This window comes from Dromaius novaehollandiae, chromosome 4 (genome assembly GCF_036370855.1).
Source record: "Dromaius novaehollandiae isolate bDroNov1 chromosome 4, bDroNov1.hap1, whole genome shotgun sequence".
In the NCBI taxonomy this organism is placed as follows: domain Eukaryota; kingdom Metazoa; phylum Chordata; class Aves; order Casuariiformes; family Dromaiidae; genus Dromaius; species Dromaius novaehollandiae.
The window spans coordinates 12621859-12646919 of NC_088101.1; the positions used below are offsets into that span (position 1 = coordinate 12621859).

Genomic DNA, 25061 nt, shown 5'->3' on the forward strand with positions numbered 1-25061 from the left:
CTTATAAAACTTAATGAGTTTAGAAGTGTGGCTGTGTATTGAGCATGACTGTGAAGCAACAGATGTCACCAGTGGGCATCAGAGTATGGGGTTGCTTAGTTGTAACAGAGCACCTCCCTAAATTTTGGTGAGCTTGCTCAGTTGCAGGCCCTGATATTTTACCCTGAGTTTTTTTTGTTTACTATTATCTTGATCTACTTGCACATACATTAGTTGTGAAAGTAATAGTTGGAGTTAAGTCATAAGCTTTTAAATAACGACATAGTGTAATCACAACAAAAGAGAAATGAAGTCAAGTTCCTCTGTAATTTGATCACAGATGGTTAATGGGATCTGCTAGTGTCCTTAAACAACACTTCGGAAAAGTAGTAAAGTTTGTATTCTTTGATTTACTAGATGTGCTTCATTGGGCTCTAGAGAAAGTCATTCAAGCAATTACTATTTTTGCACAGGGTGGAGAGAGATTGCCATAAAGATTGTATCTCTGTCATTCTGTGCCAGAATCCCAAACCATGACTTGGCTCTCCAAAGCGATCTGACCATCACATGCTGGCAGGGAACCTTCTGATGTACCAGCAACCCTACTGGGATTCAGCAAGCAAGCTGCTCTTCTATTTTTAACATCAGCCTGATTTAGCAGCTATCTGAGCTAAGCTCAAGCTCCCTACCTGCAAGGCCAGCCAGCTCACTGCGATTGGCTTTCAGTTCATTCATTAGCTGATCTTTTTCCAGTTTCATATCTTTAACTGCATGGAGCCTCTCAGTGCATGTGTTCATCAGTTTGACCTTTTCCAGTTCCAGCTCACTCAGTCTGGCCTCCATTTCAAGTATTCTGGCTTCTTTCTCCTCTTTTACAATCTACTTATACAAAAACAACCCCACAATAGACATGTGAAATATACACAGAAATATATAAATTAACAATAAAGATGTGCAGACATCATCACTACTTTAAATGCCATTTGTCAGAGAATAATCTGGGGCAAAAAAGAAAAACAGAGGAGAAGAGACAAATTACTTAAACATTGTTAATTCAGGCAAAAAGAGTGTAATAGAATCTAAACTGATGGTTTTAGGGCATGTTTTACCTTGCCAGGTGTATGATGTGAGAATGATTTCCATCCTTTTGCAGCACTACCCCCATATTCACTCCTAAAACTCAACTATCTTCTCACAGAAGAGAATCAAATTCCCTATCTCAAATAAAAATGTTCTGAAGTTGCCGACCTAAGACTACCATAACATGTGATTCTTGTCTGAGAAATAACCAATTATAAATAGTGTCCTCAGTCTGGAATTCTGCATGCTCAGTGTGTTTTATTTTTTAGTAATGCTTTATATTTCTTGTTCTGTTACTCATGTGGACCACTGTATGACTGAGGACAGTATGCTGCACTCCAGCTTTCACAAACCTTTTGGCAACTGCTTTGCACAGACAGATTATTCATTTTTGATGGTCATGTGATAGTATCACTCTTATCTATCCACTAACTCTTCTAATGTTATTAGGATTCAAGGTGCATTGTCTGACCTGCTTGAAAACCACACAGTGTTAATATATGGACTTAAACAAATGAACTGTCTTACAGAGACGTAAATACAGTAACATATACAGACCTTAAGTTCTTGTACTTCTAGTTTCCAGTCATTGATTTCTTTTCTAAGCTGAGACTTCTCAACTTCCATTGCTCCAGCAGTTCGACTGTGCTGGCCCACAATCTGGGTCATGTTATCAATTTGCTTTTGGAAGATCCCAATAATCCTTTCTTTTTCTACCACCTGCAGTTTCAGTGTGTCACACTCCGACTGCACATTGCGTAAACGGTCTCCTTCATTCTTTAAGTGCTGAAGCTCCTGCATCCTACTGCCAACTTGTGAACGTAGCTTCTTGATTTCCTTATTGGTAATGTCAATGGTTTTCTCCTTCTCCTGCAGGCAGGCTGTCAGATTTGATACTGTTCTCTCAGCAGCCTCCAAATCCATCTGTTTGGCTGTAAGATCTTCCTTAACTTTACGGAGCGTCTCTTTGGTTGACTCCAGCTGGGCAGTCAAGGAAGAGACTCTTTCAATGCTTTCATTTTTTTCCTTAAATGCAGCCATCTGAATAAAAGCAATGAAACTATCAACCAAAAAGAATGATTATTTCCACCTTCAGAATTTCCTTTCCCCTCCTGGTTTTCTATACTTTATCTTAAACATCTAACAGATGCATGGGAAAATTAAGTTGGCATGGTCCAACTTAATGACCATATGATTCTTCTGTTTTTCTTTCCTCTTTCCCTGCTTGATTAAGTATTGCTTGCTTTCATGTATTTTGAATCACAGAAAATGAAACATGTTAGAGTGATGTAAAAATAAAGAACGAAATGGCAGTGCTGTACAGAATTCAGAGGAGTTGGGGCTAAAGATCTTTATTAAAACTCAGCTGATTGCATCGTATTTTGGAAACATTTTTTGTATACATGGCTAATTTATCACTGATTTTACTCCTGAGGCAGCAATGCACATACAGTTTCGCCATTTATGAAGCAAGTGTCATAAATGACTCAGGAACTGCTAACAGTATAGACTAGAACCAGTAGCAAAGAATGAACATCACAGTATGAGGATTTGGAGGGGAAAATAATGGCTTGGGAATCTGTAGAAGGTACATGCAAAGCAGCACAAGGCCAGTGGTTTGGTAGATAACAAGAGAATCAGTATAACTTGGTCTTTTCTCATAATGCAAACAGGCTAGTGAAACTGCCAGTGAGTTACTTAGTGATAGTTCATTTTTGAAGGGCTGAGTTCTTGAAGAAACCTCAGGGATCGGACTATGGCTCAATGTCTAGGAGTCTACTTCACCAGAGGTAGTTCTTTCTGACAAAAGATTCCATTCAGCTCAGAATTTGGCTTATAGACATAAATATCATTATGTTCTCATTAAGCACTGCATAAAGTAGGGCAACTATGAAGGCCTTTAATTTACTCATTATTCTCACAGAAGTGCTCACTACTGAAAATACTGCCTTGAACAGTTTGGTTGTTTCTTCTGGCAGCAGCAAACCTTTTGTGGATTTTTTTAAAATGTTATTCTGGAAGTTTACAATCAAAGCAAACACAGTATCAACAGAACATGCATTTTCTCATGAATCTTATGCCACCGACAAAAATCACATTTAAAAATAATGCTTCTACTGCAACAGCAGTGAACATAGATCAAGGCTAGACAGGATAGGTTAACAGACAGAAGCAAATTATGACTATCTTACATTCATATATTTGGTTGGAAAACTTTGGCACATTAGCTGCAGATGCCTCCCAATCATGATAACCCAAGTTGTTGCAGCTCTATCGGAACTACAGTCTCCTGTCGTTATATTTTCCATGCAGAACACCACAACACTGCAGTTGCTCACGAACCTGGCACTCCGTTTGCTCCTGACATTCGATCCTCATTGCCTTCACCGTGTTTTCCATGTGCTGCAATTCCATGTTCTTGGTGTCTAGTTCTCTCCTTAGATGGTCAATAGTGATGCTGTTGCCTCTATCCCGATCCCAAAATCTCTTGTTCTGCTCTTTTTCTAGACTTAATTCTACCTCTTTTTTATGTAGTTCAGCCTACGAGAAATTACAGGCATCTCCCACCTTGAATCATATATTTTTTTCTTTTTCTTAACACTATCAACATTCAGTTACATAGTTGCATATCTAAATAGGGATTACTGCATGGATTTACAGGTAACAAAAGATAGGAGTATTGGCTAAACTAGTTTGACACCTCCTACGCATGCTTTCTTACAACAAAGCAATAGCTTTTAACTGCTTTACATATTGCTACTACAATTATATTGAAGCACATAACATTGCCACACGAAGCCTTTGATGTCATTTATATCTATCCCCAAAATCAGTATAAGCAGCCAAATAAAAAGAGATTTTACTGTGTCAACATTAAATGAACAACAATAAAGCACTACAGTGTATGCCAAGGAAGGCATCTCAGACAAATATGCATCCTTTAACACTAATGAGTATTGTTCATTTCTTGTTTGATTTCATACAGTAATTTCTTACATGTTCTCCAGACCTTAAATTTTTTCTATCTCAAAGATAATATTAACAGTACATAATTAGAATTATAAATTATAATTAGAAATGTGAATAAGATTAAAAACAGTGACATAAACATTTCAGAGTTACTAATTTCAAAAATATGAATTGAAAATCTGGCCAAACATAATTATGAATAGACATTTCTGCTACGAATAACTTTTGCCATTATTTTGGAAGATGAGACTATCCATATATGGTTAAAGCAAAGTAGAGAACAAAGTAGAAAGCTCAGAGAATGGAAATACAAAGTGAAGGCACTGAAACAAATGAGATCCTAAAATTATGATTCCTAGCTTTCAACTATATTGTGATTATTCTGACTCCAACCTTCCCTACAGCTATGTGCAATCTATAGGAAAAGATTTACTTAACATATTCCTTGTTAGAAGGATAACATACTGAACAAAATCATTTCAGCCTCTCTTTCAGAAGCACTGTGACTCTAATTAAGCAAACAGACCTAATGAAACCACACAAACTAATCTCCCCAAATTCAGTCATTAAAGTATAATCTTATGTAAAGAAGACTAGTAAAGGTGATTATAATGCATGGAGCCAGCAGCAACGAAACCAACTCTCTATGGCAAAATTTCTATACTGCACATTCAATTTGTGAATATTACTAATCAATCACAAAGGAACATTTAACGCTGTTAATGAAAATCTTGGATATGTCTCACAAAATATGTATAAAAGGACCAAGGTTCCTTAACAGAGGGATCTAAACTGTGGGGTTAAAATGAAGGTGGCTGAGGTCTTTAATATGATTTGCATACTTTCAAGGATTTTGAATCTCTGACAAAACTAATCTTAATTCTCATTGTTTGATATTTCTAATGGAAAAGGCTTTGGGGAGATTTTCTTCACAGCTCATTCAAATTTATAATGAAAGGTAAGCCTCAAACCTAATTATAAGGGGGCTGCCACACCTCTAAAACAAGCAAGGTACAAGCCAGAACATCAGCAGAAAGGAGAGGCTTTTAAAAAGCAAGATTGTTTCAATATTGTCACTTGATCTTACCAACAGCTGATGAAGCTGGTCATCCAGATTTCCAGATTCTTGGCTATATTGATCCCGTTCTGTCTGAGCTTCTGCCGTCTCACAACGAGCTAGATGCAACTGCTTTTCAAGATCTTCTATCTAAAATAAAAGCACAAATAAAAAGCAAGCCAACACCTCAAGGTAATTATTTTTATGTGTTCTACTTCAAAAAGTAGGTCTGCTTCCTTTTAGTGCTACTCAAAAGATGTACAAATGTCTTTTGACTCAGCAGAGCTGTTTCCTAGGTATATTCAGGATTGTGTTGTCTTATTTCAGTAATTCAGCTCAGTTTCATTGCAGAGCTAACTCAGGTTCATGAGTTTGATTCTACCCTGACCCAAACCTAATCAAAAATTCCTTACCTACACTGTAAATCCTAAATATTATGCATTGTCAGCACAATGGTGAAAAAACTTAGAAAAAAAAAATTCAAGCTCCTCACTTTGTTTGCATGATTAGCAGCTAGGAAAGCCAATAGAGTCTATGTATAGGCAAAGTGCAATTTATATGGAGTTCTTAAGAGAAAACATACTAAATCTCCTGCAGTGCTATTCTAATAATCACTTTAAGATCTGCAATCTCTGCTTTGGCCAATGACAAAACCTGGGCATTTTCTTTCTACCTCCTTAAGAGTGTTTCTTTAGCATATGACAGAAGTAATAAATCTCTTCCCCTACTCTTCCTCCGCAACTTCTGGCAGTGACATTGTAAGAGATGTGTATGAGGTGGTAGGCCAGTTTACAATCCTTTCTAACAAAGAGAAAAATATTAATAGTGGCCTATCCAAACAGAACACTTACTGTTAAATATTTACATTTATATTCACAAATAAGAACCAGATTTTCTGACTGCTCAAAGTATTTGTTATCAACAACTCACACTGGCTTTAGTTTTCACCCACGGCCTTGAAAATTTCAGTTGGTATTTTCCTACCAGAGAAGCTACGGGGAAGTGCTTGTTGTAAAAGTAAGAAATACAACTGTGAAAGCTTCATTTAGATTCTCTCCTATTCCTCCCTGGGAATGATTCCACAGAGCAGCCTTAGATCAAATGTTCTTCACCTATCAACTCGTCTTTCACTGAAGTCTAGCTTAGTAATTCAGTATACTGTACTTCCTATTTGGAAGCAAATTTATATTGATAGACCAAATAGTATATTCTCTTGTAGACACATGAAACCAACATTTCTTGGAGTTAGTAGACTGTGAAATACAACCTATAATTGATTCTGTAGTTTCCAATTTTACATCTGTTATGAACCAAACATTCTGAAAAGGCAGATGTCTTAAGGAATATACACTATGGTTATAGTTATACAGATGATAGGCTCTTACGCAGTGCACTGCATGATTTAAGTCAAAAGACCTTAGGTAAACAGACCTACATGAAAAGCACAAGATAAATTGTACTTCTCCCTGAGGATGAAGTATAGCAGAGATTAATTTACAAATTCACAGCAGTTCGGTTGTGATGCTGTGAAAAGTTGCATTTGGAACTGACTAGTGTGAATGTTGATATATATGAATCAGTGGAATTGGTAAAAGTGAAAAGCTATGGACGCGATAAAAGGCAGTGTCTTTCCTGCTCTGCTTTATAGTCCATGTATGTGCACACCGCAACTCCACGCTTGACCTGCCACATCCCTGCCATTCCATTCCCAGACCTTTTTGGATCAGAGAATATCAGCTCTGTCAAACCACATAGCAATCTGTGGCCTGTACTTTCCAATAGTATATAGGAGAAGGCTGCCTAAATCCTCATGACTTGTAATCTAAGCTGGATTTGGATGCATCAAGCATTTCTGCATGAGTCAGCTCCATTAATTTTAAAAGGAGTGGACAGCAACTATTTTTGCATCACCTTCTAAGGAAAATATGAACAATCTTTTACCAGTAATGAGAAAAGAATTAAAGATATTCAAATTGTTGATAAAACTGGAATTGAAAGGGACAAAATAAATGAATGAGGAAATGTAAATTATACAGAAAGGGTACATAAATGCTGTGATTAGTGACTTGGAGTTATCTGCTACCGTAAAAGGCTAAACTGTCCTGGGCAAATGCCCTTATTCTAATAGTTGTTGAAGAGCCTAGTGGACATCTAGTAGGCATCTGCACAGTAGCCCTCTGCTGTCATTGTACTCTTACAGTTCATTTATAGACCCTCAGCAAAGCAGAGGTAACAGGGGTGCCCTAAGACCTCAAGTAGTGAGAATTGGTAGTAGTCTTTACCCGAGTAAACCCTCAAGCTTCTGGGTGAGCCCAGAAGATGGATGTTTTGGTTTTAGGGAAGTATCCTCAAATCGATCTTGCGACTCTCTTGCTATTTCCACTGCGAAAAGGCAGACTTTAGCCTTTGCATTTTTTAAAAAGGAAGATTCCAAGAAAGGGAGAGATTCTGCAGTGGGACTGTGTGAAGTTCTCTCCATTTGTCTGCAGTAATTCCATGCTGTATCACCCAGAAAAAAAGTTGGTCTCCAGGGAGGAGTGTGGTTAAAAAAACATAATTTATTGAGAATGTTTTCTAATGGGATAAAAAAAAAATGTTTGAATACACAGATGCTCACCAGCCTGTCTGTTTTGCCTGTTATCATATCCTTCTAATCAGAATTCTATGGATTTCCATGAATGTTAGATTCTTAACTCACACTGCAGCATCACTGAGCATCTGAATGCTTCTCAAGAGCTCGCCTAATCCCTATGCTCTCACATCTTTGCACTTACCAAGACAAAGTTACCAGGGAATTTTTCTTGGTGCTACCACTCAGATAGGAAGCTATTTTTATTGTCTGTTTTTTGTTGATATATTCTTTAGTGGTACAGTGGAACAATGTCCACTATGTGACATTTGTAATGTAGAATCCTTTTTTACGTATTCCAAAAGGCACCATTCATGGTATGCTTTCAACACATTCTGTAGAACTATTCCATGCTAGAGAAACCTTGCTTGTCCTTAAAAATAATACAGATTTATGGAGTTAGGGATAATTTGACTAATCTTTTCATCCAGCCAGTTTTCCTGAAGCAATGCCTTGCCAAAAGGCTTTCGTTATCTATCCAGAACACTTCACGTATGCACATATCCAGGTTAGCTAGTGCTAATCCTAACACAAGAATCCATACGCACCTTGTGTTCATACATCCTCTTAGCTTCCCGTAATTCAGAACGCAGCTGAGAAACAGTAGATTCCAATTGACTAACTTGATGCGCATGCATTGAATTTCGGCTTCTTGTTTGTTCTCTAAGAAATATTTTAAATGAGGAAATTAAAAACCTGGCAGAACCAAAGCTTGAAATATTTGTGGTTGTTTTTAGACTAATCAATATGATCACTCAAATGCACTTTTTAAAAGTGTGATCATCATTCACAGTGGGATCACATAAAAATTATACCTTCTTATTGAACAGATTTGCTCATAGTTCTCTCACATAAAACCACATAAAATGAAGTCTTAATCCTTTTTATTCCTGATAACGACTCATTTATCATCAAGTTAGTTCCAAGAAAGCTGTTTTCAAATGCACCTCAACTACTGTACAGGTAAAACTGAGCAGCATTTTGCTATCAGCTATTCAGTCTCAACTACTCAAGTAGACTATATATACTCTAATACTCAGATATAATGCATACTGATATACCCAAATCCCATCTTAAATCTGCAACAGCACAGGGCCTGTCCTTGTCTTTTAACTAGCAAATTGAGCAACTGAACAACTGACTTCCAAGTCATCAAGTGGCTGGTGAGAATTATAGTGCTGTTTTATTCTCACTCAGTCATTGGCAATGTCAACATCTTTCCCTATATGAAAATCACCCGTTAGAATTACCATTCATTACTATTTGTACGTGTGCACCTGTTTACCCATTCTTGTTTGTTATTCAGCTGAAAATAATCCTAGAAATAAATTTTGTCTCTGAATCCACCAAACTTCTGGAAGGCAAAGGCCACGGTGCAATATGGGCATCCTATACTGCCTGCAGCCACAGTTCTTAGTTCATAACATTGTTGCAGTTCTTCTGCCTGAGGAATTCAAAAGTAACTTTGCAAGTCAGCTAAAAGGAAGCATGTAACTTCCATCACAGCTGCTAAGAACTTATTTCCATGCTGAAAATGCTGACAAAAACAAAGATTGGAATTCCTCCTTTAAGGGTGGCTGCATGCTTTGCAGAAACTGTTCACAATTCAGATTCCAGAGATTCATCATTCAAAAAGCTGGTGACAAAACAGAGCTCAGGGCTCAAGACACAGTTTGAACTTCAACTGACTTTGCTGGACTTGCTCTGCTTCTTAACTACAGCAGTTCAAGAAAAGAACTAGTCCCCGAGTCTCCTGATTCTCAGAGTTTGCTTAAAGCACAATTATTTTCCATTTCATTAATTTAGCATAGTTTTGGGGTTGTTTGTTTCTGTTTTTCCATTCCACAGTTCATGCAAGAATCGCTTAACTCTAAAACAAAGACACTAAGAAACCAAGAGAATAGGGCAGAGTATACTAGCAGTGTAAATGTTCTCTCGAATTAAGGTTACTCTTAACATCTTCTATATGTTTTTAACATTTTCTATCAAGAAACATACTGAATGATCTCCATCTGGCTTTGGATACTATTTGCATGGCTGCATGCACTGTTAGCTTTTTCAGTTAATGCTGCCACCTCCTGCTCATGTTCACTTACTAGCTGCTCAACCCTGTTTTAAAAAGAAAATACTGGTTATCATTTTAGTCATGTCAAGTAATAACTCCTCCACTGAACAGATGATATTTTTCAATAGCCAGAAATGTAATGATTTTGATGGTTTGTTAGTGAATAACTTGATATCTTGTATTTCATTCACCCTTTCTTCGTAACTCAGGTGGATAGTTTGGGAAATGAGGACTTCTTGAAGAAGGAAGGACAAAGTTCTGAATGAAATCAGCAAGAAAAAATGCTGATGGAACCACCCAAGTGATTCATTCTTTTTATTTAATAATGCAGATACTCTCCAAACAAATTCCAACGATCTACCTGAGCATAAGTGCCTCGCCATACTAACAAAAGGTAAGGTACACCCATATTCGTGATCAAGAAACATGTCAGGAAGTCATGAGATCACATCTAGTGAGCTTGGCCTTCCCAGTGCAGATGACCAAGTACTCTTTTAGAGTCAGAGGCATGGGGACTCTGATGAAAATGTCCAATCAAGCCTTGAGCTATGACTGAAGAATACTGTAATGCCTCAAATGACTCTGCCACCAGACAAGATTATCTTAATACTCTTAGGTCAATGAAAATAAACACGTGCTATGTGCATACTAAAATTCAGAAAAAATAATACACTACAACACACTGGGACCCTTTCTGTCCAGATTCTTCCAAAATAACTTTTTTTCAGAAAGTAACTATGACTGGAAATTGTCAGTCTGAAAGGAAAAGGTACCAGGAAGTCATGAGCAAATAAACAGCTAGAATCGGAACAATTATCACGGCCTCCAAAACAGTGATTGTGCAGCCCCACCAGTGCACTTTAATGTTATCATCATCAAAAAAGAACCATTTGTGGAAAATGTGAAAAACTGTCTCTAAATTTTATGAATAAATAAATGGAGAACAGGTACCTATTTTGATGTTGCTGAAGCAGAAGTTCTGTTTTGGTCTGTGAATCTTTTTTCAGTGATTCTAGTTCTTCTTCCACCTATCGTAAACAGATAACAATGCTAACCTCTGAAGAAAACACAGTCTAAACAGGAGCTTGCAAAGTAATAACCTACCTTTTGCTTCTGCCTTGAACAGTGAAAATGTGCACAATACAAGTTAAATTCCAGCCATAAACCCAGATCCAGCTAGGGACAGTGCACAAGCCTAGCATCCCTGCATCTGACTTCTTAACTGTGCAAGCACATTTTTTCCTCTTTATGCCTGGCATGGATTCGAGCTTATCCAGGACTTGCACAATGCTTTTTGGAAATCATGTGATCTCCTGCACATATGCTGTACAGCTACAGCATGTACACACTGAGGATATCTAGGATTTTTGGATGACAAGCAGCCCTTGATTAAAACATTGGACCTTTCGGACAAACAATATTTATTACATGTTGAGAAATCCAAGATTAAGTTATCCTCTGGACAATATTTCTGGACAAAAAAAAGGAAGCGTTTTCTAAGGAAAACCAGGATGGGACCAGATGGTATACCTTAGCTCAGACATCTTTGTTTGTCATGTGGAGATAAAATGAAGACATAATCCAGGCTATCACTGCCTCCCTTCCTCAGGATAGGGTGGTCTGCAGCACTAACTGTTTGCACGTACAGCACCAGACTCCTCTTGCATCTAGCTCTCCAAAGGGATGTGTAAAAGAAGTGGGACTCCTCGTGCCCTCTAAGACTGACTTCATTAAGGAAAAAAGAGGGTTCTTAGATTAATCAGCTTGAATTAAAATCCTAGTGAAATCCAAGCACACAGTAGTTTTTGTGCAAGAATTAGCACTAAGCACCATCTGATGATTTATAATGACTAATATTGATTATCTGTAGTACTGTAACTTGTTAGGCGATACCTTTGTCAGCAGGAACTTAGCAGATTTCATGTGGTACAAAAACAGAAATAAAAGAACTCATCTTCCTCAAAAAGCACCACACTGACAATTAAAATATTCTTTGCATTCAGGAGGGCTTTCAATCAAGTCAATTAACTTGAGCTGACAATGGCCAATTTTGCCTAGGTGTTAGCGAAACCTTTCCTGTACCAGTCAGATGTTCTCACAACATGAACTAAAGGCAACTTCAGCAACTGATCTCTGTAGGATTCTTCTTAAAACATGCTAAGCTTGCTAAACTTCAGCAAAGCTAAGAAGGAGTCGGGAGCACACGTGAGAGGCTTCACGAAGAACAGATCATTATTAAACAACATTATTGTTAGCTGCCTGAAAAAAAACAGTTGATATCCAAGGCCTTCCTGTGTTATTTCTGTTTAAAGAAGAAACTGCTGATAACCAGTCCAGGATGTTTTTGGCGACTGTTACAAATGAAATGCCCGAGAAGTCCCATTTGTGTGAATGAAGTGGGAATACAGACTAAGTAACTTCCCCTGCTCATAGTTTCTAAGACCACTACTGTGCTCCAAGTGGCTCTGCCTTTCCTTCTTATACATTTTTCATTGTCTGCTGGATTTTTTTTTGGCCTTTTCTTCCACTTGTGAGACACTGCTCCTGGGCACTGGTGTCTCGACCACTTCTTTTCTTGTTTCATGTTTCCCTAAACCAGCAAGCTTTCATTCAGCCTAGGGAGGACTGCCCATACACCCATGAACTTCACTTAGGTCTGAGTCTGTCATTCTACCAGTTGCACTACTTCGACTGATACTTCTTTGTTAGGATTCAAAGGAAGAACTTATGCTCCCCTAATGCTCTCTGAAGCTTTTCTTTTGACTCTTTAAAAGCAACACCTGAATACTCCTCATTTGGGCCTCATAAATCACAGGGGACTTGAGGAGTGCTGTCACTAGCCTCCTGGCCCTTGCAGAGACACTTCCCCATCATTTTAGGTTACTGTCATGGAGGTGCAACAGCTACTTAGTTGCCACTGTCAACCCAATATAAAAGATAAAAAAAGAAAACCATGGAGCAATTAAATTCCATGTGCTTTTGAAAACTTTATATAAAAACAAATTTGTCTTTTATTTTTATATAAAGACAAAACTGTGCTAAGCTAACTTCCAGCAAGCTCCTCAAAATCGGGGGTGCGGGGGATACTCACAGAGCACAATCAGGCAGCCTTTATAGGTCAGTTGCATGATAACTGTTTTTAGATGGAAGAAACTTCAGCTAACCCCCATTTTGTGGATATCTATCAATCACTTGCTTATGCAAGTGCAGATGTGAGCTCACGGAAAGTTTTAAAGAAATATTTCTATGTAACAAAACCTAGCGTGGTGGAAGGAAAAGTAGCACTTGCTCCACATACCAGGACAACCTTTTCTTTGAGGTACAACACCTCTGAGTCTAAATCTCGTAGGACTTCAGTAAAGGCTGTGCTCAGGTTGTGGATGTGAAGGCTGGTAATATTCTCACGCTCATACAGTTTCTTGCCTGTGCTGTCTTTGTAGTCCATTAGGATGCCACGCAGTTCCATGAGTACTTCCTCATGGCCATGGACCATCTTTTTCAGATGCTCAGTTTGGCTGTCAGCCTCCCTCAGCATCTCCTCCTGCAGGTGACTGGCTGTTTCCAGTTCTTGAATGGTAGTTTTAAGCTGTATTTTTATGCTCTCCTGGCTCTGGGACTCCCTTTGCCTGAATTTGGAAACCGAAGAAATACTTTAAAAGATAGGATTCACAACAGGATTATTATCCTGAATAACAGGTATAACATTTTTGTTAATATTTTAATATTATTTTAATAAACTTTAATGTAATGGTATTTTGACAATGTAATAAGCTGTTTTCTAAGCCAAAGTGCCATGGTCTCATTTTCTTCATTCCTGAGGGCAAGTCCCACACTTAGGAGATCTGGTCTGCCTCCCACAGCCCAAATATAAACTCCAAAAAGCATACAGCTGGCTTGACATTTGTACCTGATATCCTCAAGTGTGTCTCTTTCCAGCCGCGCTTCCAGTAGTTTGGTCTGCAGATCAGAAATGGTCTGTTTTAAACTGATTTTTTGTTGCTCATGTAGCTCAGTGGTCTGGAAAGAAAAAAAGTAAAACCAACCAAATTACTGAATATGTAACTTAAAAAAATGTGGCTAAGAACACCACAGGAATTAAGAGTAAGAGGGCTTTTAAAAATATTTCTTGGTTAACTAGCTAGTCAAGCTGTGCTGGGGTGAACTGAGTGAGTCTGGGAAATGATTACAGGGGTTGTGCCAACATTATTACCTGTTAACTATTTCTGTCTGCCAAATGGCACTTGGGAATCACAATGGCCAAGTAAAATTTAGAGCAGCCAAGAGGCTGCTCAAAATAGTGCTGGTGAAACTGTTCATAGACCTAGCAATTACAAAGATGACAAAAGCTCAGCTGCACTTAGGCAGCTGCCCCAAATTTGCGACTTACTTCATTCAGCCTCTTCTGCAGATCTCTGACTTTCTGTGAGTATTCTTCCAGGGTATTCTCAATGTGTTCTTTGCCAGGATAACCTGTGTTTTTTTTCACAGAATCAATGTCCGTTTCATATTTGGAATAGAAGACAGATTTGGGGGGACTGCTACCAGTACTAGCAGAGGTTGAGCTTTCCATCACTGTGCTGAGAATGGAAGAAGCTAAAACATTCTGGTTGCTGAGAAATGGGCTAACAGCACCTGAAAGGTAGAAAATTTTAAGTGTTGAAAACAGAGTCATTACACAAAACTAAACAGTCATTTCTTCCCAAATTGGGCACTGCTGTCTCTCAGTGCCTATCTGTAGGTAGGCAAGCCTAGGAATCATCCTTTCTAAGGACAAGAAGCCCAGCCAATTCCTGGTGTGCGTACTCTGCCTTCCGATACACCAGTGCACACTGGATGAGGAATGCCACAGTGATCAGATGAGAACGCTTCAAACGCGCTCTGCTTCTACCTCGGGCTTGTGTCAACGAGAGCTGTACAAGATGCAGGGCCCTGCTGAGACAGGCGTGGTAGTATCAGCCCAAGGCAGGACAAGCAGCTGGTGATGCAGCAGATTTCTTACCCCTCTCTCTGATCAGTGGCATGGCTAAAGCATTCCTGCATTCCCATGACACCTGGCTGCCTGATAATGTTGTTGGTCTGACAGCCTGCCTGATTTTTTTTCTTGGGATCCAGTGTACAGTAACGTTGAGTCAAGAATGCATGCTTTTGTACACAGATCCCTCTGCAGTCACCATCACTGCCTCTGCTTCATATTTTTCCATTGTTCAAAATTCAAAATGTTGTTTTCATAACACCAGGAAGCAATTAGCTACAGATGATTCAACTTGAAATATGAAATATTAACTTCTGAGTAACCTTAAAAATGACATAATAGCCTGTGATGTTAAGAGTGATTTAGTCCTAAATCTGACTCTAAAATTTGTTTAGTACTTGCCAATGCTAGGCATGTTGCCTCTTGGTAAAGTCTCCTCATGACTAAGAGAATGTGTGAACGATTCCACTGAGAATTTGGTGGCTTCTTCCTGGAGTTTCAGATCCTCTTTTGTTTGTCTTTCTGGTGCCTCTCTGTCAAATGGTACATAAAAGCATTTGCTGAAACAGTAAGTCTAAATACAAAAGCGAAGACAACTACATTGTGTCACAAGTGGTACCTGAAACAAGTAACTGAAAAGAGAAATGAAGCCAGAGAATTTATTTGGTGATACTGTTATACTTTCCCAATTTACGCTTACATTTGGCAACCCAGCGACAGGTCAACTGCTGCAGCTCCACTGTAGTCAACTGAACTATCCTGTTCTGCCACTAGCACGCATAACAGAAAAGTCCAAACGATAGCACTTCATCAAACAAATCAAATAAATGGTTATATCTCATGAAAATACATTTCCTCTTATTGCCATATTTTTCTCCCAGCTGGCCAGTAAAATGTCACCTTAATGACACAAAACTGTAACTCTCTACAGGCTTCAGAAGGTGTTTGGATCTCTATCACTTTTGCAATCAAACTTTCAGAACTCTGAGAAATACTCATTTTCAGGCATAAGTAAGAAACACTTCAGAAAACTTGTACCATTAGAGAAAGTTTTTGGCTATGTAAACCTTCAGCGCGCAAAAAAGGAAACCAGTGCAGATTAAAAAAAACTATTTTCTTGGAATTTATCAGGCACCAGGTCATTCCCTACACACAATTCCAGCATTCTGAAAAAAGAAGGTGAAAAGCAAATGGGGGAATAAAAAAGAAGAAAATTTCTTCTGTAATTATTTTGTAAAACAGATTAAATGGTCTATTTTTTATTGTAACTGAAGTCCTCTCGATTAATGGTTAGTTTCTTGTTAGCACTTTGCTGGCTAGGGGAATGAGGGAACCTCCCTTTCTCTTGGGACTTCAAACAACAGTTGCTGTTGGGAGGGACTGTTTCCCCCAAGAATCTGCAGTAAGGGAGTCTGGAGAAGAAGGAAGCAAAGTTAGACCCTTTGCCCATTCAATTGCCTAAAAGAGCAGGATTTATGCACTACAAAGACAGGCTTGCATCAGCCCTTGTCTCATAACCTCATAAATGACAAAGATAGGTCATCACAAAGTAGTTACTGCTATGCAAGTATTCTGATTCATCTTCCTATTTTGGGGCTTGCCACACAACGTGCTTTAATGATGCTCCTGGTTCAGACTGAAATGCAAGACCCCCAAATGTCAGAGGAATACATAAATCTGAAGACAGACTCACTGTTATAAACCATACGTTTTTTACCAGGGATAAGAACACACACACGGGAGCGGCTTGGAAGGAATGTTGAAAAGCTTATCTGCAAACCGTGTGAAGAAAAGGAAGGGGTGGTCACAGACACCAGAAGCACTGCTGGCTGACTCGAGCAGGAATACATAGACATTAACAAAACCATCAAGCAGAATCTGCATTGATATAAACCCTGGGTTACACTATGTTGTACTTAAACTCAGAATACTCCTAGCTGTAAAAGAAGTCGGAGGGATACCTCATAGGACTCTAAAAGTAACAAGGAACAACAAATAATGGTGTGGTGTTAGCTGCTCAGCTATCTCTTCAGCTGTGCGAAGTCTTGATACAATGCTACTCTTTCTCAAGACATTTAATGTTGGATTACACAAGGTTGGAGGTTGTACTTCGAGTACTTCGAATGAGAATTGCAGGAAAGAAAGACTGGTGTAAATGCTATTAACTTATCAGTGATCATAACAATCTTTTGGCTGGACATTCTCCATTCTCTACATTGGCTTATTTACTGCTGAAACTGGGGAGGACTTCCTCAAGTGAGGATGAAAGAAAATAATAAAGTCTAAGCAACCAATATAGAAACACAAGCCTAGAAAGTAGACTTTGTCCCAGGAGGTGTATAGTAAGGGACAGGTAATCGAAAAACAAGCAAAAAGAATTCTTCTGAACTAAAGAGAAAGAAATCCCACCTAAGTGAGAGTAATAGCCTTAGACAAGCTTTGGCAGGTCACCTACCAGCTGGAAAGAGAAGGAAACTATAAGGAAATGTGAAGAAAAAATAGCTGAGATACAAAGAGGAATATAAAATTATGGGGAAAAAAATGAAAGCGGGAAGTCTACAGAAGCCAGAGGAATATGAGATCAGCGAGGAGAGCAGCTCTGTGTCACTTAGTGTAATTACTACTATGTGTGCTTAGCAGGATTGTGACATTCGCAAATGACCCCATTACAATATGCACATTTTTTTCACAAGCAACAAGTCACTGTGTGTGTGCACTGTACTTGTTAGGCTGCCTCTCTACATTTTTATCAACCCATCCTGAGAAATCTGGATTTCCATTCCATACCACTAAAGTAAGGGAAAAAGAAAAGCTTGAGGACTCAGACACAAAGAGCTGCAGAGCATATGGGAAAGCATCTTGAGGAATCTGTTACCCTGAAAACTGGGAAAAAGGGGCATCAACTACAGGGAAGGGTAGGGTTTCTATCAATACAGCCCAGTTATTGTGGAGTATAACCCAAAAGCGTAAATGTTTTCACAGAATGGTTAGAGAAATCCACAGGGCTTGATAGTTGGGATGGACACTCCGATTCAGGAAGTATTTAAATTTTAAGTTCCTGAGTACTTAGATGCTGAGGTATATTGAGGAAAGTATCATTTTTACCTGACCATTTTTGTAAGCATCTGCCACTGGACACTTGAAATTAGGACAGTGGCTAGATGAAACTTTGATTTGATCCATCAAAGTGAATCAGTAAATTAAGGCTTAGAAAGGAAAATCTTTAACATCTCCATTCTTCTGATTTGGCCATTAATTCTGAAACTCACTGAAGGTCCATTTTGGAAGAAACTTTCAAATATTAGGTACACAACTATATATAGAAATAATTAAATCCAACCATCACTTTAGTGGAAAAATGAAAAAGGCAAAAAAACTCACTAAATCTCACAAGCATCTCTTTCCCAATGTTGAATAATACAAAGCGTAATAGTAAACGGAACAGGGCCTTGAAAATTCATTAGCATAGGGCCACACTATACCCTGATCTTTGTACAAAAATCCTGTTGCCATCAGTGGGAACTCACTCCACTGTGGATAGGAACAGAGCTAACTATAATCCTGGCACACAAATTACAATAATCAGTGTAATTCATCCCTCAATGTAGTGTGTCTTGGGCACCCGTGTCCATAAATTTTGTGATGTTTACATATTTCCTGTTAAATTATTACTAATGGACTACACCTTCGCTGTCTGTTTGCTTCCATTTTCAGTGTGCATGATGTTTACTGTAATGATAGATAGCAGATACAGTATTTTTCAAAAGTATCCTACCTTAATTCCTGGATATTCTTGCTCATTGTAACAGCACCTGCAAAGAATAGTAACTGTCATTATTTTGTAGCGTTTAAACATTCAACTTCATGTCATAAAAAGTGTATTTGACCTCCTAATTTTAATACTGCAGACAGAACTCAAGGATATTGTTGTAGTTACTCTCCTTTATAAAGTTTTACGCATTTTAAAGCATTTATTCTGTTTTTGATGAATCAGTACAGCTGTATGTTTTTATAAATACTTGTTAGCATCTCCTGTAAGTTCTTCCACAACAGCATATACTGACAGTTTCCTATGTTCCCAGATACATAATTTTTCTAAAAGAAACATTGAAGGTTGGATTTCTACAGAAGTTTGCCTCAATCTTACCTACAAATCTTGCCTATCTAATTTACTCTATTAAAGCCACACGGACTTTCTGCTCACACAGGCACTTTAAGAGGGATGCCCAGGAGGAAAGAGAAACCTGAGGTCTGAGGTGAGCCTAAGAATGGCAACTCTAGATTCATACGTGTTGAATTTTGGAGCTAGACTGCGGTAAAAGCCACTGGGGACACTAGTAGACCTAGAAACTTCAACCACACCACGAACTAAGGGTCCGATTTCCCGATGCCAGGACAGAGAGTGCCAGCCCGGTGCCTCCCGTCGCTGCGGAGGGCGGTGGGGGGAAATGGCGGTGGGGGGAAATGACGGTGCGGGGGGCACGGGTCCAGCCCGGACCCCCTGAAATGGCCGCCGCCGAGGCCGCTTGCCCTTCCCTGCCCGGTGGGTGAGGAGTACCTCAGGCACAGCCCAACTCACCTGCGGGGAAGCCTCCCCCGCCTTTATAAACCCTCCCGCCTGCCCTACGCGGGCTTTTGGGACGACAGCGCCCTGCTTCCCGCCTCACCAAGGCGGGCGCCGGCTGCGGGCTCCTGGCAGGGGCGGCTCCCCGTGAGGAAACCGCCTCATCCCCCGCAGAGGGGAGCCGGTCGCCGCCCGTTTCACCTCAGAGCAGCGGCGAGAGGACAGCTCCGCGGGCGAGGCCGGGCCCGGGGCTCCTCTCTCCGGGCGGGGAAGAGGGACCGCGCAGCCCGGCCCGCCTGGGGCTGCGCGGGAGCTGCCGCGGGGCGCCGGGCGCCGTCCCAAAATGGAGGCCCGTTGGTGCCCCCACCCCCTCGACCGCCGCCTCCCGCCGCGGGGACCCAAGCCGCCCTCACGGCTGCTAAGTTGTAAACGCCGATGGTTTAACGAGCTTCTCGCTCGAGCCTGGAGGTAAAAAAAATTCCCCCGGCACCGGGCGGGGCTGCTGCCGCGGTCCCGGGGGGGAGGCTCCCGCCGGGAGCCCCTCTCAGGCCATTTGCCCGCGTGTGGGGGCCGCGCGGCGTGACAGGAAAAACGGGCGGGAAGCGGGTGGCGGGGTGGGAAGGGGAACGTAACGCGGCCCCTGTGGTGACTGTCCCATCTTGGACCTTGTGTCTGGCGTGAACATGCGGCTCTCGACAGTCGGCACCTCTACCAAATTACTCAAAATAACCGCCAGCAGCATGTGCCAGAGAGAGCTCTGGAGGAATGCTGCTCCAAAAAGAAAAACGCCACAAAGCTCTGAAAAACTTCAGTCAGAGAAAAGTCAGGAAATACATACACATGTGTATATGTGTATTTAAATACCACAGCTAAGCAGCAAAACACACAACTTTTCTTCTAAAGAAGGTAATGTCATTTTTAAAAGAAAAGAAAGCCATACAATTACTACTAAAAGGCTAAAGGAAGAAAAGTGGTTTTACAGGGATTGCTTCAGATTGAGGAGAAAAGGGTGAGAATTAACCAGTTGGAAATAGAGCCCTGGTCTTCGCCCTCATTGCTGTGCTGCACATCAAAATTGTGATCAGTGCACCAGCAGTAAAACACATGGGGGATGGAAAAATAGCTTGAGGAAAGAAAGTACTTTCTGCTGCACCACCTGGAAAAAGGCGGCACAGAAAACATACTTCCTTATTCTGTCAAAAAAGAAAAGGGATGAAGGAAAATTTATGGATAAATGGGTTACAGAGAAGGCAGGTGGCATTACGCGACACTGTCCTGCCCCTGTGCCAAGCTAGGTTTTAATGCTCAGTCTCAGGTGTTAACAAAGGATTATAAACTCACCCGGGATGTGGACTGCACCTACCTCTGACAGACACTGGAGAGGTTCGTTTTTCTTATGTTTTAGCAGCTTTCGAAGGGCTTGTTAAGCCAATACACTGCACTGATGCACGTCCCCTCCTGAGGTGAGGATCACCCTCGCAGAGGTGGTGTGTCCTGAGGTTTTGCTTCCTGCAACGGGGCTGGGAAAGGGGGGGTCCGATCATCTCATGTTCACTCCTGCTTTTTTTCCGCTTTTTTTTCCTGGCTGCAGGGTGTGCATCCAGCTCCCCAACTCCAACTCCTGAACTGCGGGAGCCGTTAGGAGCCACCTGCCCCTCACCCCGTGCCTGACTCTGTAGCCTTGGGAACAGACCCCTCCTCTGAAGCGCATCATGTGCATGAGTGAGAGCCAATAAAAACCACATCCAGTGTTTGATTTCTCTGCAAAGTTTCATTCAAAATGCTCCAGCTTCGGCAGGGAACTTGATAGCACAGGGAGCTTCCTACAGAGCATTTCCTCTCCTGGCAACAGGTGCCTTTTTTTTGCCTAAGCAGGGGCTTGGCCTTTCCTGAGCACCCCAGTGTCTTTTCTCCTACTGCTTCTTCCCCCAAACAGCAGTCATATCCTGGGGACAGAAAAGCCCTTTTAGGTATGTTATTCCCCAATAACTTTTCTCCTATTTTGGGAATAACTCTGACAAGAAAATCTAAGAATTTCCACGTGCTTGCCAGCCAGATGCAAATATAAATTCCTGTCTTTAAGAGAATCCCTTTCTTCCACTGTGTGCAGGGACATAGCTTTATGGGAAGGCAATGGAGTTATGTATACCAGCTGAGGCTCTGGTTCTAAAACATCTGGGTCGTACCCATCAACCATTTCAGTTTTGGAAAAAGGCATTGATAACTACTTTTAATGGTTAAATAACTGTTTTCTTTTTGCACCCCACCCAAATTAATATAATAAAATTATAGAATATAAGAATTATAATAGTAATATTATAAAAGCACCTGGCTCTTTCACTGGGTTTTAAGCTAACATTTTTACCTCATGTTTTTGGCAGATGAGAAGTGCACGTACAATGAAAGCCTGCAGTTCAGCCAACATGGTGTTACTTGTACTGTGGTAGCCAAACTTGGTGTTTGCCCTGAAGAGAGTGGCTGAGGTAAGTAAAGTGTCTGAGGTAACAGTCTGTCATGGTGCCTCTGCTGTCAACAAATGGATGTATCTAGAAGCTGTCAAATCATATACATAGCTATCATATACATAGTTAAATACTATGCTACTATTCAATTCCATGAGGTGATGGCTTCTCTGAGTCTTTTGTGCTTCCCTCCTTTTAAGAAGCACGTAACTGAGCCTGAGCAAGGAAAACCCCTTTGACTATTGCATGATAATAATGGATAAATCCAAATACTCACTGACTTTTATTAATTTAGTGTTAGAATGAAGATTTCCTTTCCAATGTGCCTGCTCCTGTCAGTCTTGATCAATTCTGGCATTCAGAGCATAAAATGAGCCTACTTCTCTGGAAGGGATTAAGGCAATATATGGAAAATCAGGAATTCCTATTACTGAAATGTACTCGATGTTACTACAATTTTAATGCTGTCTATGCTGTAAATTTTTGGAGTTGTATTATGAATCTTTTTTGATATCTACTTCCTGACTGAAACAGTTGCTTTAGCAGGATTATGCTCTTCGCATTACATGGGAGAGGTGAAAATTCAGATGTAAAGAGAAATTCTGCAGTTCTGGATTCAGATACCTGGAATTCAGCTCCTTCAGTTGTGACTGCATTTGTTCTGTCTTTAGAGGGACAGATTTATTCCTCACCTTGTCTTGTTGCTTTTCAGTTTTCTCTGAGCAACTGAGGGACAGAGAGGTGTTCAGTGCCGAAGGCAATATTGTATGGAGAGGGTTCTTTGCCCACCAAAGAGAATTCTTTCTTTTCAGACTTCAAAGGTAAGTGACTTTTTTGACATGGAAAGAAGACAGATTGATGATATTGCAGCTTCCTTCTGCTTCTCAGCTGCGTTCTTTCCTTTCACTTTTCGGTCTCTTTCTTTCCCCTTCACTCTCTGATTTTTCATATTTTATCCCAGACCTGTCCAGAAGAGTAGGCTTATTCTGTGGTCTGGAAGGGAGAAGGACTGAAATCCAAGCTGGCACCTGAACACAGCTTCCCTGTGTAGCCTTAGGAGTATCTTCTCTAGAAACATATTTTGAACATTGGTACTTGATGCAATCCCTTTGAGTCCATAGAAGGGCTTAATTTTGACTCTTTCCTGTCATTTCTTCTTTCAGATGCCAGAATGACATTTTACAGAGTTTAGTGGATGAATATTTTACAGAGTCAGCTCAGTGTGACTGGAGGTAACGTAGAAAACCACTCTTTTCTGTTTGCCTGTTTCTAAATTTACGGATATAATACACCTTCTGAAGAATTGTTACCCCAAGAAGGAATGTTTCACTTCTTAAGAGGTCATGGGCTGATTCACCAGGGTTGTGGCTTTTGACAAATGCTGGGTTTTGGTTTTTTTCCATCCTTCTACAGATGTAGGTGAATGGCTTTAGGACTTAAGGGAAGAGGAGGAAACTGAAACACACGCTGGTGGTTGATGATTAATAGTCTCTCTGCTTGTTTCTGTGAAAGGTACGAAGATCCCCATTTCTACCACCTTTTGTCCACCTTGAATACTTAAATAAATATACATTTAATATAATAATTTAATATAAATTCTGTAGAGCAGAGCTGTTTGAGCCTTTAACTCACTCATAAGCAAATTGTCGTTTGGGTGAGTGCAGCTAGAAATACGAATGGCAGCTCCATAATGCTGGGGGCTAAGGTGCTGGCCTGACAGTGTGGGTGCACTGACACCCTGGCCCCCGCCTCCACAGAAGGCTCTAGAAAGGCCTCTGGGAAGGGTGAGCCCCGGCCTTTCCCTCTCTATTCAACGCAAAGCTTTTTGGACATCCTATCTCTCCTGACTTGCATGGCCATATACCATGCATTCTCTGACCATCTCCAGAGCCTAGGATGGTATTTGTTCACCTCTTGCATGAAAAGACTAGAAATGAAAATACTGTAATAATCAAAGATGCTTTATGTTTGGAAAGTGACTGTGGGCCCTTTCTCACTTTTACAGACCCCCTCCTGTGAGGTCAACAGAGTTTTGCTGGAGTAAAACAAGAACATGAGGAGAGTAAGGCAGTTCATTGCTGGCTCCTGAACTCTTTGTTGACATGCTTGCAATGACGATTTTCTGCAAAACTCAGCAGACTGGGAAATCAGTTAAACTTCTGGTCTTCTGATGTACAAATCTGAGCCATTTTGGCATGTTACTCCTTCTCAGGAGTCTCATCAGTACAGATGAGGGGTGCTTTATTTTATAGAAGTTCTCTTTAGAGATAAGCATGAATTTGCTTCCTCCTTCCTCTGAACTTAAAGGATATAGCTAAAGGGAAAGTAGACGTGAGCTGATCATAACATTTAATTTTCCAGCCAAAAAAGCAGTAACAAGTAAGTACACAATTGAGGAGCTGAATTTAGTTTGTTTGCTAGGTTTACTTTTGATCTGACCTGATGACTTTCCCAGCTCAGGGACCCAGTTAAGATCAACAATGCTGCTCTAAATACTTAGTAAAGATTTAGCTTCCTTCCATTTTGAAAGGGAAAAGCGTAGTAAATGCTTATCAACTAAACTGTGAAATGTTTGAGCTGAAATCAATAATGACAATTTACTAAGTGGTAACTCTGTTAAAAACCTGTGTTAGCTGGAGGTCAACAGATGGGGGCAATATTGCTCTGATGAATGTCTTCATTTGGAAAAGAAACTTGAAATATTTGAAGGAATTTAGAGAAAATCAGAGAAGCCTGCAGCAAGGAGGGAATGCCTCTGTTGATGAGAGATGTAGGCTTTGACCTTGAACTCTGAAAAGTGAAATCAATGGCAATTTCTCCTTCATTAGCAATATAATGCCAGACAATTGAAGGAAAGGACTGTGATATGACTCTAGCCTACATTTATTTTCTCCTGCACTGAAGTTCTTCAAAGTTTTAATTTAAGTATATTATTCTCTGTGAGCAGTACTTTCTTGAACCCAGGTCTCTTCTGTTACAGTCTAACAGAGAATATCTGTTCTGAAAGGATGTTTCAATTATTCACCATCTTAGAAGAGTTCCCTTCTGGTAGTAAACAATGCTAAGATAATTCTGCTGTTTGAGGATATTGCTGGAGGCAACATGATGAAAAAAGGTTTGTATTTAAGACTTTGAAATGTTTTTATGTAGCTGAATGGAGACTATTGCTTTAATTGTATTCAGCACTGAAATCCATTTCTTGGAAGAATTAGCTCTAAGGTGATTCACAGCAGTGATGATCTGTGTTATGTTAACTCCACCTTCATCAATATTTGCTGTATGT

The 25061-nt window shown here is 40.2% G+C and overlaps 1 protein-coding gene and 1 long non-coding RNA gene across 3 annotated transcripts in view; one reads left to right on the forward strand and one right to left on the reverse strand.

Annotated features, from left to right (window-relative positions):
- CCDC158 (coiled-coil domain containing 158) overlaps positions 1–20722 on the reverse strand; it is a 38456-nt gene extending 17734 nt beyond the window's left edge. The window contains exons 1-11 of one of the 2 annotated variants that reach the window (XM_064510436.1): positions 20680–20722; positions 18528–18564; positions 14168–14412; positions 13688–13797; positions 13079–13406; positions 10732–10808; positions 8264–8378; positions 5117–5236; positions 3403–3600; positions 1618–2100; positions 669–858 (exon numbers count right to left, since the gene is read on the reverse strand). In XM_064510436.1, coding sequence (XP_064366506.1) covers positions 669–858; positions 1618–2100; positions 3403–3600; positions 5117–5236; positions 8264–8378; positions 10732–10808; positions 13079–13406; positions 13688–13797; positions 14168–14350 — 1804 coding nt within the window. In that variant the 5' untranslated portion in view covers positions 14351–14412; positions 18528–18564; positions 20680–20722. Of the gene's footprint in view, positions 1–668; positions 859–1617; positions 2101–3402; positions 3601–5116; positions 5237–8263; positions 8379–10731; positions 10809–13078; positions 13407–13687; positions 13798–14167; positions 14413–18527; positions 18565–19419; positions 19486–20679 lie in introns of those variants that run through there. The other variant, XM_064510435.1, reaches the window with a different exon arrangement.
- A 1004-nt stretch (positions 20723–21726) lies between these two features.
- LOC112985120 (uncharacterized) lies at positions 21727–23275 on the forward strand. Its single transcript, XR_003259667.2, has 4 exons — positions 21727–21799; positions 22491–22599; positions 22942–23010; positions 23192–23275. It is a non-coding gene; the product is annotated as an uncharacterized LOC112985120 (long non-coding RNA).
- The last annotated feature ends 1786 nt before the right edge of the window (positions 23276–25061 follow it).